This window comes from Dermacentor andersoni, chromosome 8, assembly GCF_023375885.2.
Source record: "Dermacentor andersoni chromosome 8, qqDerAnde1_hic_scaffold, whole genome shotgun sequence".
Taxonomy (NCBI): domain Eukaryota; kingdom Metazoa; phylum Arthropoda; class Arachnida; order Ixodida; family Ixodidae; genus Dermacentor; species Dermacentor andersoni.
In genome coordinates, this window is record NC_092821.1 from 22,760,385 (window position 1) to 22,779,684 (window position 19,300).

The following is a 19,300-nucleotide window of genomic DNA, read 5'->3' on the forward strand; positions in this document are numbered from 1 at the left end:
TGCAGATTTTATGGCTCGTAGGCCTAACACGGCTAAGCTTGGCTGGTGAAGGCACGTAAAGTTGGGTTTGTTGCTCAAAACTAAGTGCAACTAATTGTTTGCTGCTTGAAGAATAACCTCTAAATTGTAATTAAATGCGAATACACTCAAGTCAAAATTACTATTCCTATCATAAAATGGTATATTTTATTTAATTATTTCTAATAGCTTTTCTTTGACGCCATAGTGGCGCTGTCAGCGCAAGACGCTACCCGCAAACGCAAAGCCCTATTCTAAAGCTCTTCACTCCTGCGTGCCCCAACGCTAACACCTGCAAAGCTCTTTGGGGCCCCAAAATATTGGGGCCACTATTCTAAAACTCTCTAGTATCTCTGCTTCTTTTACAGTTATGGTCAGTCTTTCGCATAGCCAATTGTTTCTAACGTATAATACCTCTTCCTCTTCTCTCGTGACGGCATACCGAAAATTGTTCAAAATTTTTTATTTGATATAACTTAGCATTGGTTTCATCTACACTCACTTCAGTAAGGATAATCACATCTAACCAGTTCTTATATGGCTCCAAATAAAGCTCTCATAGATCCCCATGCTGTGTATGGGGATCTGTTCTGTGTATGCTTCTGATGTTAATGTGAATCAGATCAAGGCATGCAGTTTTTCCTTCCTTGCAGGTGTATCTCTGCCAGTAATTTACTCAGCCTTTAATTGAGTTGGATTCTACTTCTATGTCTACGTCATTTTCATTAAACTCGCTTCATTTTCGATTCTGATAACACTGGCTCCTTCTTGATTTTTTACGAGTACTTTACCATTCTTCACTCACGCGAACTTGTGCGACTTTTCTTTAGCTGCATTATTCGGCATCCACAACAACTTCCTTGCATATGATGTCAGGTTTTCATTAATGAAGATTTTATCGAACTTTAGCTGAAGTCTTTCGGCTAGCCATGCATCTCTAATTGAACTGTTAGAGAATCTAACCAGTATAGACGGAGTTGACCCTGTCCTAACTCTAATTCTGTGAATTGCCTCTAGCTGTCCATCCATTGGCTTAGTCAGACCCAATTTGCCAGTCCAATTGTTCAAGATATCTCTCAGGTTTTCATTGCTTGACTGAGGTATTCTGTGCATTTCCATATTACTTCTCCGAGAGTACTCTCCTAAACTTTCAATTGTTAGTTTCATCTGCACGACCTCATCTGACAGACTGTCTGATTTCGCACTTAGGTTCACAGTTGTCGTCTGCAGATTTTTAATCTCTTTCATTTGTGTTTGAATCGCCTTCAGTAGCCTGTCGTAGTGTGAAAAATTGTGTTCCAGTGAACCCTCCATTCCTAAAATTTGCTTATGTTGTTCCCCCAGCTTATGATGCAGAATTTAGAGCACTGAGGGCCAGCATGACTCTCCAGAACACCATGCACTGCAAATATTCGAGGCCATGGTCTCGTACTTCTGCTAACCACCAGGTGCATGCATCGCCTGCTTGGGTGCTACTCAAAGGATCTTGATAAGGAAATTTGACAAAGAGCAGCCCTGTAGCCTTTCCGAGACTGCTTCAATAGCATGAACGACTCGTTTACAACAAATTTATGAAAAATGAATTTTCATTGCAGTTGGTCTTTCAAATGTGCAACACAGTTAAGAGAAGTCAGCATCTTTGAAAGCCGTTCCTTAAGTAACAGATGGTTGTGTGTGAGCCTTGCCTGCCCGTATGGATCCAGAAGAAAAGTACTACGAAACAGTATAGGCTGCGTGCGCAACTTGTAAAGGCGGGTTTTCGAAAATGGATAATCAGAACTCTTTGCAGCCTACTCAAGACAAAGTGGGCTTTATGCAGGACTGGGCAGCCGAGTAAATGATCTCACAAACAAAAAGACTGTGTAATGTAAAATATAATAGCATCGCACCTGCAAAAAGAAAATACTTTGTTATGCTTCACTACTTATGCAACAGACTCCCACTGAAAGGGGTAAAAGAAGATAGAGCCCTTCCGATGGACTTTGGTGACGACCCAAGGAATTTCCCCAGCACCTCAATGAATTCCGATTAATCATCATCATAATTTCATCAATTAATTAAGTCGAGCGCAAATGAAACCTTTTGACCACTCACGTCGTTGTCAACAACAATGTCAATGAGTTATTTTTTCTAAAAATGAAATAGAACTGAAGAAGTAGCATTTTTTTTTCATCTTACAATATAACACCAGGATGTTTTTAGCACCGAGTAGTTGAGCACTAGGGACAGAATTTCACTGAGGAGGGCTTTCATCATCGGGCAAGTGCTTGCATGTCCCGAGGGCGTCTCTAATCATGTCTTACATTTACCTCAATTTTTCGATTATTAAGGCTCTGTTCACAATAATATTGAAGCCCTAGAGATACTCAAGCACTAATCTATCCCTTTAGCTTGACTTAGTATTTGCCTTCAGTGTCCCGTTCAAGGACAACATGCTGTCCATCATCATCATGGGTGACTTCAACATGGACCTATATAAACCTGAAAGCAAATGGCCGCCAGTGTTTGTGCGAGAGATATGTGGTGTGCAGTTGGTTCCCCTTGATCTACAAAGATTGGGGGAAGCAAGCGATCATGTTTCTGTGAGGGGTGCTCATGAATTGTATGTGTAGAGTGCGCCAATGGATGCGCCACTGGTGATGGCCTTGCTAAGTGCGCTCTGGAAGGAGGCACCCATCGGCTGCAGTTTTCTGCATCCTTGCTCATGATCTTGTTTTATTCCCATTTTCGACGTGAAATAAACAACACCCACCACATGTGTGCGGTGGCTGAAGCTTCAAGGCATGTTGAAAAGCAACTCTTGTGTGATGAGGTGCTCAAATCCCTAAAAGGTCGCCAGTGACACAGTTCTTCTCATTCCCTGCGAGGCCTCATGTGTGGGAGCAATGGAGCACCACCATTTGGTAGAAAACTTCTTGTTCCCATGCTATCTTTCTGTCACTGTGAAGCTTGTCCCACTCGATGTTTACTTGGGTAAGTGACAGGGTTGATCACAACATAGCCACATTTCAGTTCAGTTTGTCCACCATGCCTTGCCGCTACCGTTTGCTGCTTCTTTACTATTTTGCTCTAGCTGGAGAGCACGAGTGTTTTGTGTTGTGTGTTAAAGCTGCTGCAGCCTGCAAGCACTGATTTTGTTGGTTTGATGCAATGCGCTAAATTGTCGCACCAGCTGTCATGCACTTCATGTTATTGGATCTATTTTATGCATGGCTTCGCACATGTTGAACTGCTGCTACTTGTTTCATGCAGAACTGTTTAGAACGACAAAAAGCTGAGCTAGTTGGTCAGGATTCATTATGCAAAAAGTAATCAAAGCCTTTGATTACTTTACATAAGGAAGAGTTTAAGTGCCTTAACAGTTATCTCTCCCGTAGAATGGCACATGTACCCGACTGTCACGTGGTGATGCCATTCCAGAGCTTGTGCAGATGAGTTTTGCGTCTTTCTTGTTTTTTTTCGCCTCGGTGCTCCCTTCAGTTGACAGTCAGCGTTCGTGTTGTTCACTTCTCTTCTCTTGTGTCCTGTCTGCACGCCTCACCTTTTTGTAGAACTGTTGTCAACTTTTATTAAGCACAAGGTTTTCACCTCACCTCATTTGCAGCCGGGTTAAATCACATTGTGTTTTACCAGACTGGTTGGATGAATGACTGAATGATAAAGTGCTTCTTTAAAGCTTTATTCTTTTTGCCTGACAACACCCTCGACACTGTGATTAGTTAGAAAATATTTTAGAAATGAGGTAGCTCAGGACGAGGATTGCTGTTAGCTGCTCCATATGGTATTGCTGTTCCACTTTCACTGAAAGAATTCCGAGTCGTTTGTGAAGTCAATAAAGCTTGCTGCTGTCTGCGGAGTTACCGCACAGAGTACTTTGTTTCTTTTCACAGCTTGGTGCCTTTTTCGTGCGCACTTGGTGATCATATTATTTTTTTGTTAATATCCATTGTGGCATAGAAGTGCAACATTTATGCTGGAAAGGGCGGCCTTGCCGCCAGCATCCACTTACCTTCGCTGGCGCTGCTCCGTCTTTAAATATAACATATGGCTTCTCTCTTCAGTAACATAAAAAAAATATAATCTGGTAAGACGTTTGCTTTGTAAGTTTCGAAGCCGGTCACTAAGAGAATTTCAAGCAGACAAAACACTTCTATGAAGGGCAGTTTGTTGGCGTATGCAACGGCGGTGCAGTGCTAACTCACACTATTATTCATCTGTGCGTTTGGTGACTGGCCTGATTAATGTATGCATTTGCATTAACAATTTCACAATTGCTCTTCATGAGGCAATTTTCATGGCAGTTATTCAATGATGTCATGTGCATTCACCGCTAGTAAGTTCACTACAGTGTGTGCCGGCATTGCGACAAGCTGAGTTGTCTGAGATACAAGTCTGCATCAACAGTAACGCAGCAGGGTAGAATTAAAAAAAGATAATGATTGAGATATAATTAACAAATTGAAATGGCTGCTTAACACTATTTCCACTTTGTAACCGGGCTTTGTTATGCTTGTCTGCGGGATGCATCTGCCATGTAAGCGGACTAGGTTATCCCAAACTCTGGTAACATTGTGTACATGTCTGCTTTCATGGAGGCTTGCGCCTTTCCTGCAGCTGTCGCTACAAAACAAGCAGTTTGGCACCCGAACAAAAGAGAAATCGCAGCTGCACACTTCAGTCATCATGCTGCAAAGGGTTGTCATCAGCTACTGCTCCGAAGTTTGCTTTTGAAACTGCCCACTAGATGGCCATCAGTGGCGCTTCTATAGGGGGCGCACTATGGATATACGTATGCCACGACGACTTGTGTTTCACCGTTCACAGGCCTCTGCTTTCCATATTTGCAGTATCTCCTCCCAAAATGCATCGGATTGCTTTGGAAGACCTCATTACCATGGCATGCAAAGTGTCGTGTTGCGAAATGACCATGACAGCGTTCTCTTTCAGTGCCAAGATGTAAAATAAGCATCTATACAATGCCTCATCCATGTTAAAAAAAACAAATTACTCAGACAACTTGAGTACTCCTCCTATAATCATGTGTACCAAAGCCAGTGTGTACATAAATTGATGCACAAACCTTTGTTTCAGACTCCATGTGTTTTGAATCTGCTTCATTTTGTTTCCTGATCCTAGTGCAGTCTCACCAGATTCCTGTGTGTACATACTCTTCGAAAAGACCATGTAGTTTCTCAAACACTTAGACCTTGCATGTTAACGCTCCTACTTGTCCAATTCAATGTCATAACTCTTACTCGTACAAGCAATCCTTGTTCATTTAAATGATGTTCCAACTCGTTGGGCGTGACTGACCTACATGTCATTTTCTGTATTCAAGCACGTGCTAGTCGCATATGCTTTGGTCTAGGTATTTTGTACGCATTTAATGAGCTGTAGAAAGAAAGCTAATTTTTTACTGATTGAGGGCAATGACGTGCAACCGGACCCGGGACCGTATTTACAAAACTTGACTACAGCGCGTACATAGACAGAAGGACCAGAAGAACGACGAGCGCTTGTCGTCGTCGTTCTTTCTGTCCTTTTGTTTATGTACGCGTTGTAGTTAATTTTTCAACGGAATACCAACTAGCCCGCACCCAAACCCTGCGTCACAAAGGCGCTCTTGCGCTAGATTTGTTCGTAAGGGAAAATCTAACCAATCCCGACGCCGAGCGAGCCAATTGCAAAGAACACTCACGAGCGAGGTACTTTGTAACTCCGACCCCCCAACCGCCTGGATGGGCGCAGCGCTGCTACTGGCCTCGGCGATGCGGCGGCGTTTCTCCGGGCTCGTGTAGAGCGTGGGCACCGTGGCGGTTCTAAGTAACAGTGAATTGTTGTGGTAGGCAGAGCCCGTGGTGCGCCTAAGCCATTTGGAGGTGAAGTGCAGAGTACAGACGAAGCCGGTGCGACTGTCGGGCAGCCAGTTGCTTTTGCCGGGGCAGCCGCGCACGAAGTCGAGCCAGGCGCCGTAGAGCTTCGACTGGCGCCGGTCGGGGAAAGGGAGCAGCACGGCGTTCGGGGCGCGCTGCAGGCCGCACACGGCGCAGCGCGGTGGTTCGGCGTCTTCCTTTGGCATGATGCAGCTGTCGTTGTACGCCACTCGAGTCGTGAAAGACTAGACCAGTGGCTAGACCCTGTTTGAAAGAACTCGCGCACGACGGCACGGCATCGATCGTTGAACGAAGGTCGCACAACGCACACCGGCACCAAACCACACATTAAGCCATCGTGCAGACACGCACCGGTACACCTTCTTCCGTTCCTTAGCACAATGTTCACACAAGCGCTGGCGGTCGTGCTGGCGGTGATGTCGTTTACCACAGCTAGAGTGACCCACAGCCACTACAGTTTATTCTGGAAATTCCGCCATTTTCTTCGAAGCGTGACGTAGACGCGACGCTTACAAAATGGCGCTGATGTCCTTGTTTTGCTTTCGTAACGTGACGTAAACTTGACGTTTTGCTTATAAAACTGAAATGAAGGCACTGAACCTCACGTTCTTGATAAAGCAAAACTGTCTTCCTTTCCAGTAAAAGTAAAGCAGTTAGCTCAAAGCGTACGATTATTCCGTTGAAAACGCGTCTTCCTTCCGTCGTCTGCTTCATAATATGGGGGGGGGGGGGGGGGGCATAGAACTCATGGCCATAGAGTTTCTCACTACATTACCTAGAGGGAAATCTGGCGCTGCTGCGCTGTGGTATGAATGGCCACATCGAGGATCTGGATGGATACACAGATGGTAATGGGAAGTTGATGCTAGACTTCTGTGAACGACTCAACCTAGTTATAGTAAATAGAGAAACTAAGTGTGAGGGACAAATCACGTGGGAGTCCCGTAACAGACAAACGACCATTGACTACTGCTTAATGTCGCAGGGATTGTATAGCAAGCTAGCAATAATGGAAATAGACGAAGAGGGGAAGTACAGCCTCGGAAGTGATCATAAGCGTATTAGTCTACAGTTGGGAGCCCTACTCAAAAGAGAAATACAGGAAAGCCAAAAAGAGTACGCAAAATTAAATGACACGCAAATAGCGCAAATAGCGGCGGGCATAGAGGAAGCAATAATGAAACATCCCATGGAAAGGTGGGATTATAATCAGTTAGAACTACTCATTAGTACAAAAATAAAAGAGGTAAAAGGAGTAAACCGCTGGAGAGGAAAGGGGAAGCCACGAAGTTGGTGGAATAAGGAAATTAGAGAGGCCATCGAACAACGACGGTGGGCATCTCGGGAACACAGAGAAGCAAAGAGGGCGCAGTTATCTGAAGAGGAAATAGGCCAAAAATGGGAATATTATCGACAAAAGAAACAACAAGTGCAGGTCCTCGTCCAGGCTAAAATAAAGCAGTCCTCTGATCGCTGGCTGGCTGAAGCTCGCGATGCAACTAAAGGGGGGTCAAGAAAATTCTGGAACCATATAAGCTGGCTGGGTAAAGCTAATCACAGAAAAGAGGAACAGATTCACGATGCCGAAGGAAATTGTTTAGAGGGAGATGACGCTGTGAACTACATTGTTTCAGTTATAGCAGAGTCATTTAGAAAAGACGATAGGGTAATCGCCCCAAGTGAGGGAGCAACACAGAATAGCATAATAGAAAACAGCTTAGAATTGACCAATCTTAACTGAAAAAAGGCGGAGGCAAATGTTCCAAAATGCACGTCCGCGGGGATAGACGAAATTCCAATCAAGTTAATTAATGAACTTGGCCCAAGAAGCAAGGAAACGCTGATAAAAGCATTGGAGGCAGTCATAACAAATAAGCAAATTCCGCACAGCTGGAAACAGAGTAAAATGAATTTGATTTATAAAGGAAAAGGTGATAAGAAGAACATAAAATCTTTCCGACCAATTACGATAACATCAGTTATATATAGGCTGGCGATGCAGGCGGTGAAATTAAAAATGCAGTCATGGGTAGAAAGTAATAGAATACTTGGAGAACTTCAGAACGGGTTCAGAAGTGGTAGGCGCTTAGATGATAGCCTGTTCGTGCTTACCCAGTGCATAGAAATAGCTAAGGCGGAAAATATACCTCTGTATTTAGCCTTCCTGGACATAAGTGGTGCATACGACAATGTGAACAGGGAACTCCTGTGGAACATATTAAAAGCTGAAGGTATCGGTAATGAGGTAATTGATTTTCTACAGGAGCTATATCGAGAAAATAATGTTGAAATAACATGGGAAGGAATCAAGAGTACGACAACTGTCGAGGTTCACAAAAGATTAAGGCAAGGTTGTCCTCTATCACCGCTGCTGTTCATGCTTAATATGATAAGCATGGAAAGAAGGTTACAACGAAGCAGTCTAGGGTATAATCTGTCGTACAGATTAGGCGAAAAGGTTGTTGAGCAACGACTACCGGGTTTAATGTATGCGGACGATATTGTACTGTTCGCAGATAGCCAGGAAGATTTGCAAACTCTGGTTAATTACTGTGGGGACGAAGGAGAGAGTTTAGGTTTCAGTTTTAGTGCAGCTAAGTCCGGTGGGATGTTTTTCAACGATACAACTGATCAGGAGCTTACAATACAAGGCCACGAAATACCCCGAGTGGCCGAATACAAGTATCTCGGGGTATGGATAAACAAAGGGCAGATGTACACGGAAAAGCACGAACAGTCTCTAATAGCAAAAGGGCGAAGAGATGCCAGGATAATGAAACATAAGGCATTGTGGGGTTACAACAGGTATGAGGTACTAAGAGGCATTTGGAAGGGAGTAATGGTGCCGGGGCTTACTTTCGGGAATGCGGTCCTGTGTTTAAGGGCAGAGGTTCAGTCGAGACTAGAGGTAAATCAGAGAGCTGTGGGAAGGTTAGCACTAGGTGCCCACGGGAAAACCACAAACGAAGCAGTACAGTGAGATATGGGCTGGGCGTCATTCGAAGCACGGGAAGCTCAGAGTAAAATCCTATACGAAAAACATCTGAGGAAATTGGATGATAACAGGTGGGCAGCTAAGGTGTTTAAATACCTATACAGAAAGAGCGTTGACTCACAATGGCGGAAAAGAACTAGAAAGCTAACCAGTAAGTATGCCAGACACGAGGACGAAAAAGGACAGAGCATTAAACGACAGGTTAAAAATGCGGAAGGTAAAAATTGGATAAATTCAATGGGAAAGAAGCATAGTGTAGAACTATATCGATACTGGAAACAGCAGATCAGGAAGGAAGCGTTTTATGATAACTCAAGAGGCAGTGCCCTACTCTTTGAAGCTAGATCAGGATGTCTTAGAACGCGGAGCTATAAAAAGAAATTTAACGAAGAAGAAGACACATGTACTGTGTGTGGTAAATATGTAGAAACAATGGAACACCTCATACTAAAATGTGATGGTATCAACCCCGATGTCGATGCGGCCACAGTCACCCTTCCTGAGGCCCTAGGGTTCAGAGATAATGATAGTCATGTAAATAAAGGTGCGGTGGAAATTAGCAAAAGGCGATTGGAGGATTGGTGGCTCAAAAGCAGAGAGGTGACATAAGGTTAAAAGGGTAGGAAGACGTATTTAAAGAAAATCGAGAAATTCAATAACACACAACACAGATAAAAATAAAAATTAAAGGCAAAATAAAAATCTGAGCATGGTGGCAACTGCCATCGCCCCGTTTCAAAGGGGACGCTCCTACCTTCCATCCATCCATCCATCCATGCATGGGAATGCCGGTATATTGTGGATTCGGATTGGCATCGTTCTCGTAGAGACAGGACACCTTGAAGGGCCGGCGTTGCGCGTACCCGGTGGTTCGAACGGGTGCGTTGCGTTCACCCAAATAGCCAACTAATACTGATTTGGCTTGGCTCCTGTTGGATTTTTAAAAGGCAGCGGTAGTGCGCTTTGGACATTTCTTGGATTTCTTGTGAGCGACTGTGAAACAGGGTGTAACCTTTCTCTATGGTGAAACCTTTACGAGGTGTTTCTGCGTTGTATTTTCGATTTAAGAGGTCTTCACTACCGTGGTTAGTTTGTTTGGCTGGTTAGTACATGTGCAAACGCTCTTTTGTGATGTTCTGGAGTTGTGGAAGGTCGTCGCCCCTATTGCAAGTACTTGCGTTGTCGCGACAGAGCAGAAACAAGTGCTATAACCTACCCCGGTGGTCGTGTAGGCGTCAGCTCTCGAAGTATTGGGCAATGCACGGTGGGAGCTTGCACCAACTCTGACGAAACTGATCATTCGGGACCTATGAAAGCAGTGCTGTGTTGTTTTTGTTCCCTGCTTAGTTCGCCTGTTTACATACTCGCCTGAATGTGTGCTATTGTGATTTGTAAGTTTTCCCCCGTCGGTCTGTACCAGATACCTCGCATTCAGCTGCTTGTCACCTGTGGTCGTTTTATAACTTTGCTGCAAAATTTTGTCCTTAGGTCGAATAAACTTGGGAAGGAAATCGTGAAGCTTTACTCCCGGAAAGCGCTTGTACGTCCATAGAATTTACAGTTCAAATGCAACACATATCCTCATTTAAATTTTAAAAGAATTTATGATTTCAGTAAATTGAAATTGCAGTTAAACAGAATTCAATAACTTGAAGATTTCTATATGCACACCAAATAAGTTCTGCAAAGTAAAACGGTTTGTTACATTAAAGTTCAATATATGGATATCGAGGTCTAATTGTACAAAATTGATTGATATAGGGGTTGATTGGATACAGGGTGTGCATATTCACACGCCTGCTCCCTTAGTCAGTCGTTACGTGCCGGTCTACTTGGGCAATAAACCAAGCAACAATGTTAATGTTTTCGACCTGTTCATATATCGGGAGCACACCAAGAAGGTGATCTAAAACCTCCAGGCATATGGTGACTTTCTGTTCCAAAAGAAAAAAAAGTAATAGTAATAATGTGTACAGTGGCATAGCAGAGTAAACAAACAAAAAAGCTGTCTTTTTAAGGCAATGCTACATTTTTTTTCCTAATTACAGCAGCCGTGCAAGGTGTTCTAGATCAGTTACAATATTTGAAAATTCATTGTGATGGGCCAATCTGTTTCCCTTAGTGTTATAATGGCCTCATATTCTTGTGAAGTTAATCATATTACTCCTGTATCCTTACCACATTGAACTCCTGAAATGTTTTATCCTGGCCACTCCTCCTCATCCACCATGCTTCTTCTGCTTAATAGTTCTCAAGGCAATTATATTGCCCTCCTCTCCCTATTATTAAGGCAAAGAAACAGATCCACATGGTCATCACAAACTAATTTTCACTTGCACATGCCCTGACGTTCAATACATTGCAGTTGAGCTAGAAGCTAGAGGGAAGCTAGAATTAGCACTAGTGAAATGTGAAGGTTGTTAGCAAAGCTGCCCACAGTGTGTGAGGCCACAGTTTATGCGAAGATAAAAGTTTTGAGAAAAATTATATAAATTTTGCAGTTGATATTGTTGTTTTATTAATGCTGCTCTTGCTTTAGTTATCTTTTTTTTTGTCACCATATGTGTTAAATGTCACAGCATTTAATATTATAGCATTGACATATATCAGTGGGGGGGGGGGGGTCCTCATCTGGATAGTTCATTTCTAATGCATACACTTTGCATGGCTTGTTCGCGTTGCCAACACCTACTGTATTACTTTGCAATTAAAACCTTCACAATTGTTTTTCACACAAAAATAAAACAAGCAGTCTAAAAATGTTCCTTTGTATCATGCAATATAGCGCTCCTCTCACCTAAAGCTGTATGTTCTCGAGACACAAGTAAACAGCTACGTGTTAGCTGCAAAACCTCTTAAATTTGCAACAATATCGAATATATTGAGACAAAAAAAATACCTTGGTGAACATATTGCTGCAGATGCTGACCAGCACATGAGTAGTGCTTCTTTTATTACAAACACTTAATCACCTTGCAGAGAGTGTCTACCACTTAAATCACAATCATTTTATTGAGATATTTTTGTGTCATTTGCATGTGGCAGAAGCAGGAAATAGTAAGCTGACTCTGCCTTAAAGCAAACATATGCATGAGAGAGCGCTTAAAGCATTACTTGTTCAAACCGAGGCTTTGGTGTCTAGACTTCACGACGAAGAGAGTAAAATGTGAGGTCACTTGCCCTGTATTCTGAAACCATCTATGACTGGAAGCTTCATTCCACTGAGCTGAGCGCAGTGCCACCTCTCGACTGAAGCCGACGCTGTGTTTCACAGTAATTGACATGAAGTTTAATTAAAGCTAAGCAACCACCTCTGTCAAGGAGCGGGGCTGCTGTGCATTTGAATCCAGGTGGAGTGGTGAGTGGAGAATACGGGAGTTAGTCATCTTTACCTATCCTCGAGCCTCTTAAGAGATTTCCTACAACATTTAAGCTCAGCCTTTCTGTTTTCTTACAGCATGGTTATTACAGGTGGTACAAAATATTCCATTGTACAGTTTCTATAATTCTTTGGGAAAACATCCATCACCTCACTAAACAGGAATAGGCTCAATAGGTTCACTGGTATCATCTATAGTGTCTCCATCCAAGACCTATTGCTATTACAAGGCATTGCAGACATTCAGTGACGTAGCCAGAAATTTATTTCAGGGAAGGATTCTCCACTGGCCATTACCACTCTCCCATCACCTCTCTCTCTCGCACTATATAAATGTGTGGAGGGTTTTACATCACACCAAGACAAACTCCTAGCACTCCTCGGACAGGAATGCTTTAGCAATGAGGATGCACATTTTTACGTTGCCAAAACAACTTTGCTTAACTTCTGACAAAAGTTTTTCATTGCTAAGGCATGCAGCCACTATGCTTAAAATTATGCTATCATCCTTATGCTGTTTTTAAAAATGATTATATTAAAAATAACATTTTGTTTACAAATTGATGTACTTATATAATGTATATTATGACCTAGTTGGTACATTACTTAGGAAAGCGAACTGTGCTAAAAACATGACAGCGCTCTGTCTTGTGTCTTCTTGTTTGCAGCCCAGACTTGTTGCAGCCCAAGTAACAGTGGAGGTCAGCGTTATTTTCTTACCAGGTTTGCTAGTGAGTGGTTCAGCCATGGCTGTGTATGGAAGAGAGCGGGCACTATTTTGCAAGTCGCCTATACTTAATTGCAGGCATTAGGGGCATGCTGCCCTGACACCTGGCTATTCTAAAGACTGCAGAGCAACAAGCACAGCACATGCTATGACAGGGTAGGCGAATCTCGGCTAAGGCAACTGGCCACGGCCATCTGGTGTTGAGCGATCGAGCAGTGATGAGACAATCCCCCTATGTTCCATAATTTTTCACTTAACTTCATTCTTGACTCCCTTAATGCGCATCACCACCCTAGCCCCCTTACTTTATCCACCTCCCGCTCCCTGGAGCTCTCTGAAACTCTTCAGCTAATCACTGTCGCACTTTTCAACATTCACGGGGTTGTTGAATGACACAGCATTCTCTAACATTCCTATATTTATGTTTCTGTGTGGACATCGAAGCCATTCACCTAGCTCCCCTAGTTTGTTGTGGCGGCTTCTTAGCTTCCCTGGTCCAGCACCCCATCCTTGATATAAATTGCCGCGCGCAAATCAACATTCTGTAGGCCTTTCTTTCTTGTCCTGTTTTCTCTCCATTTTTTCATTCTTAGCAGTGTGTACAAACTAGCCTGAGAGCAAGCTCTTCTGAAGTTAATTAACATACTGAAATTCAGAGTCAATGGAAAGTAAAAGAAGAAAAAAAAAGGGGGGGGGAGTGTTTTTTATGAGTTTTTTAAACAAGCAAGTTGTAATATAAGTAAGTTGTATAATAGCAAGCACAAAGTATGAAAGAATAAAAAACACATTTGCACTTCTTGCTGACGAAATTTACTGTGCTTTTACAGAAATGAAAATCATTGAAAAGGAAGTAAGTGTTCACTTTGAGATATGAGCACGTAATCTGTAAGCCTTGTAAGCTTATGTCAAGTAAAACAACATGAAATCCTGAGAGATTGAGCTTCTTAAGTACACGTGTTATAATAGGAACACCAACCTTCTTCAGGATGATAAAAGCACTGTAGATCAAGGTTCTCCACGTAGTGGAAACATTGTTAAATCTGTAAAGATGTGAATGTGGGCAAGTTGGTAACAGATTTCTAACTTGCTAAAGCACATTACTGTCCTCATCGAACTAATAACTGTAGTTTCTTGTACATGTGTCTTGATCACATTCAGCACAACATTATGCATCTTTATCTTTCTTTAATACATTCTGTAGCCCCTCAATGGATTCAAGATGCTAGAAATTTATGTTGAACCACAAAGTGCTTGCCATTAGAAAAGACAAGAAGTCAGTTCCTGTGTTAGAAATATGTATTAGTTAGAGAAAGGCTAAAATTTAGTATGAACATTAGCCATGTTTTGAAGTTTTCATCCTACTCATTTTACAGTTGAAGCTAGCTTGCTTCTCAGGTTACTTGTGCTTAGAATTAAAGCACAACAAACAGATGAATGGCTTGCCGGGGTGTTATCCACAGAAAGTGGTCACTTTTCTCACTCTCACCGTAGTGTTTGGGCTACTGCTGGTACTGTTTGCCGCATAGCAGCCAGTGCAGTGCCACTGAGTGTCGTGTGCCGTTGTGCCAGTTTTTCTTAGCATGTGGACACTTCTCCCACGAGTTTCTTCGATGTTGTCTTGACGAGGGCCGAACAGTGAATGAGCCAGTTCATCTTGAAATTTTATAATTGGCGTAGAGTTTCCTTCAAGCATGCCACGAATGTTCCACGCATTTATGATGGCACTTCCAACAAGCAACTCAACAGCTACCTTTCTGTACCACTTGAGTTCTTTTCTAAGGCAGTTGTGGTATAACGTCATTTGTTCACTATAGTCGACGCCCTTTTTTGCTGCATTGCAATCGAGACTGGCCTGATGTTTCATGATTGATGCGCCGTCCCTTGTTTTCTTCCCACTGTCCACCAAAGTTGCTTCATATTTGGCGACAGATGTGAGTATCAGAACAGGCCTCTTGTCCATCCACTTCAGTGCCTTCACTCCATTTTTGGACTGAAGTCCGGTAACACTGCCATTTGCAACCTTTACTTCAGTGAGATCTTTTGGCAGCCCTTTCCTCACTGAGCGAACTGTGCCACGAATGAAAGTGTCTTCCTTTAGAAGGCGAAGAGTGAGCGGCAAGCTCATGTAGAAGTTGTCTACGTAAAGCGGGCACACGACTTCCTTGTAATTTTGCAGGAGTTTCAAGCATACATCTTCGGCATGTCCGATGCCAACTGTTCAGTCACACTTTCCGGCATATACATCAACCTTTAGCCTGTAACCGTCTTTGGTACATGCCTTGAACAGCCTGACTCTGTAAGAACGAAAGTCTGCCACGCCATGGCACTATTGTTTCATCTATCACAACCTCCTTTCCCTGCTCAAGCACAGTGGCAAAAATTTTGGTTCAATTTCTCTACCAGAGGATGGATCTTAAAGACATGATCCTGCAACTCTGCAACCAGTTAATTGTCCGCAAAATGCCGGAACCTCAAAAGTAGGGAAAAGGCGGCCACGGCTCATATTTTGACGAATGAGTTCAACACCATACAGGTTACTTTTTGCCCAGTAGTGACTCAGATAGGAAGATGGACGAGATTAATACAAATTGGTATTCCAACAAATGCTTTCGTTTGTTGGAGATTGGTTTCCATCCAATTTTTCAACTTTGATTTAGATTTGGGAGTAGGAAGACAGAGGAGACCAATACAAATCAGTATTCGAATAAATGCTTTAATTTCTTGGGCATTGGTTTCCGTCCAATTTTTCAACCGTGATTTAGATTTAGGAGTAGTTGACTTCAACACTTGTTGTGTGAACCTGTTTGTTTCATTGACCATCATTTGCCAAATGTCATCCGTAATAGACAGTGAACATAAAGATGGGGCATAACGGCTAGATGGCAACTGAATGATAGTGGGCGGCCTAGAGTGCGGTGTCACACTAGGCGAAGTGGTTGTTGCCGGTGTCCATTTCTCTAGAGATGGGCTGAGGGAAATAAGAGCATCATATCCTGAATCATTCACCTCAGAATCATCAGTCAGGTCTGACTCTCCATTCGACATGCTGGCTGAGGTCTGTGATGGTTCGTAAACACTATCTTTGTCACTGATTTCACTGTCTGTCCACTGCTGAACATCTGACACTGAAGCACTTGACTCATCCGCTGGTGATCGCGAAGTTGCTGGTGCATTCTTCTGGCCCAAAACTAAGTTTATTTGTTTCCTCTGCATTGTGCTTTTTTTTTTTTTTTGCATCCGTAAGGGGCATGAGGATCTATCTATTAGACACGCTGAAAAGTTTGGGAGTAGCAAGAAAAATGCAGGTACTTATTCCAACGGCACATATTTCAAAAACTGCGGCGAAAGTTTGCAAGAAACCGAACTGAGAAATGCGCCGCCACTCGACTCTCCGAAACAAACATGCCACCCCGTGTCCAATGCAATAAAAATATATGTTAGTTGCAATTTCAAACCTCAGATGGCAACACAAGAGCGAGAATTCTTGCGTGTGGGTCACTGGAGAGTCACGCCGCACACAGCATAAAAACGTTTTCATTGAGTGCATCGTGGATTGCCAGTGGGTCATAGCATTTAACATCAGACAAGTAGTCTACTGGCTATCTATAACCTCACACAACAAAAATCGTACCTCCGAGTTCAAGTATCATAATGTTATCGCAGCAGCAAGCAGATGAATGCCCATAACTTTGCTGCTGCGTAGGAGCACAGGCTGTGCTGTGATGTCATTCAGAGTGACACGTGACTTAGATTCAAGGCAGCATCAGTTATTTGTTGAATCTGTTGCTTCAGTGGACTAATTAAAGTTTAGAGAAATAATGAAAAATACAACCCGAATGTCTGGGTGCTTTTGTTTTACTTCGCACTGTAGCAATGTGAATTCCGTTTCGTCTCCTTTTTCCGACGTTTGCACGCGCGCAGAGAACGAAACTATACGTCATTAATTTGTCTACTGTGTTCCAGCATTGCGATCATGCTCCTTCATCCCCTCGCGTTTGCCTCAGTGCTGGGGCACTGACTTATACCGCTAATCACGTGTTCTCGTGTATAGCGCGCATTATCGTCCGCTACAGGAAACGAGACAAGCGCAACAGCTCGCACGACACCGTCACCGGAAGTGTGCCGGTGACGGTGAAAAAAAGAAGACGGCAGGGTATACCCGCCGCGCGACCCCTCGGCTCCGGTATGGGAGAACGCAGTGAAGGAAATTCGCTTACACAGGCGAAACGGGGAAAGTCGAGAGAGTGTTTATATAGACGGCGACGCTTGCCTCCTGAAATCATGTGTTCGCGGCACTTCAATCATTCTCTCTCTGCTGTTAATGAACGAATTTGAAAAATGCTTGCGGTAGAACACTTCTTAGAGGGCACGTAACAACTTTCAGCGTATAACCAAAATTTGTTATGTAGCCTGTGAGGGGCCCTTTAAAACAAACGCGGTAAAAATCGGGTGTACCGTGGGATGTTGTTACAGCTGCGTCGAGCTTCACAGCCCCCTACACAAGCATTGCTGTGAAGCCTGTGGCAGAAATAGAGTTTTATTAAATCAAAGGACTGCATAGAGCGCGCTCTCGTGTTGTGCTACGTGAATTAAATCATTCGTTTCCTGCCTGCACAAACGTCTGCATCTCGAGTGGATTTCGAGCACACCGTATAATAATGTGCAGTTCCGTCGTGCTTCGCAGCACTATACACAAGCACTGCCGTAAAGCTAGTGGCAAAAGTACGATGTCATGAAACCAGATCAATGCATATACCACGCTCTTTTGGTGCGCTGCGTGAATGGAAACATTGCTTGCCTGCCTGCACAAACGTTTGCATCTCGAGTTAATATCAAACAAACCATATATATAATATATGTGCAGTTTTGTCGAGCGCTTCACCGCACTGCATGTAAGCATTGCCGTAAAACCTGTAGTATAAATAGGGTTTCATGAAGTCAAATGAATGCGCAAACCTCGCACTTGTGGTGTACAAGGTAAACAAAGAATTCGTTGCCATGTCTCCACAGTAGTTGGTCACGTTGATTCGTGTGAGCATATAGGTTCATGTGCCCCATCTACCTCTGTGATGAGAAAATAAGCAAGAATATCAGCTGCTATGTGTCGATGCATATGCTTTTTATTACAAGGTGTAGGAGCAGTACATCTTACTGCATGAGTAAACCACTCATGGAAACAGTACGTTCCTTGAACATTGTAGCTATTTAATAGCCTAGTAAGCGCGCTATATTGGAAGTTGCAATCTTTTTCTGTTCGCAAAATTCAATAACTCAGTGCTTTTTCTAAAAGCGAATTTCGCAATGATACGTGTGCTGCGTCAGTAAGTTAAGTAGGCAGCACATAATTAGGCTAAACCAGAGGAATATCTGCAGGTAGGGATTTATACAAATGTACAGAGTATTTTTAAAAAAATGTTTTCTCAAATGTTTTCAGTGTGGATCCAGTTGCATATGCGCCCAGCGCATGATTTCCAACGCTTAATTTTTGTTGAACCTTGATGTAACAAAGACGTAACACTCAGCACTCTACTTTGTTACATCAAAAATTTTTTTACAATGGAACACTGCATTCTACTATATGTGCCGCTCATGCGCCCCAAAATTTTGGCCCCTCTAAGGAAGTCACTGTTTTAAGTCACTGTTCTCTAAGTTTCGTCCGAAACTTGAATAACGCTACTTCCAACACTCGTGAAACCAGCAGCCACGTCGGCTTGCCGCCTTTACACCGGCCGCAAATTACATTTAAAAAATGTGGCACGCGCGGGCCGTGTATATGCACTCTGCTGCGCGCGGACAGCCGTATGCACGGGCACGGCCGGGCAAGACGTCGCGCGCTCTCCTACCCTAGCGCGCGCTTGATCACGGGACGTGGACAGCGCGCATAAAGCTGCCATCCTTCTCGGCTCACCCTCGCACCCTTTCATTCGCAATTGACCCCAGCACGTGAGATGCAACGGGGCACTATAATTTTTGTCACACTTGGACTTTAAACCAAACATCAGGGCGATGGCGAAAATTCGCTTAGGGTGTCCAAAAATTGCTATCGCAATAATACACTATGGAGAAAGGTATTATGGAAATTATCTGTGGATGGGTCGAAACCCCCTAATTTCCCAAACACGCACCCATCCACTGGCACGCTGCACACCACGGATCCCGCGCGGCACGCTGCATCATTAAGGCGTATCGTTCTTCTCTAGCTCTATGATCATTTCTGCAGTAGTCACTTGGCGAGAAGCTTAATTTCCAACCTATGCGCAAGTGTCGTACCTGAATTTCGAAAGTAC

The 19,300-nt window shown here is 43.4% G+C and overlaps 1 protein-coding gene across 3 annotated transcripts in view; it reads right to left on the reverse strand.

Moving 5' to 3' along the window:
• Positions 1 to 6,414, reverse strand: part of LOC126526609 (uncharacterized) — a 50,475-nt gene extending 44,061 nt beyond the window's left edge. For all 3 annotated transcript variants that reach the window (XM_055068250.2, XM_055068249.2, XM_055068248.2), the window contains exon 1: positions 5,717 to 6,414. In XM_055068250.2, the coding sequence (XP_054924225.2) occupies positions 5,717 to 6,097 (381 nt within the window). In that variant the 5' untranslated portion in view covers positions 6,098 to 6,414. The remainder of the gene's footprint in view (positions 1 to 5,716) is intronic.
• Positions 6,415 to 19,300: the final 12,886 nt, after the last annotated feature.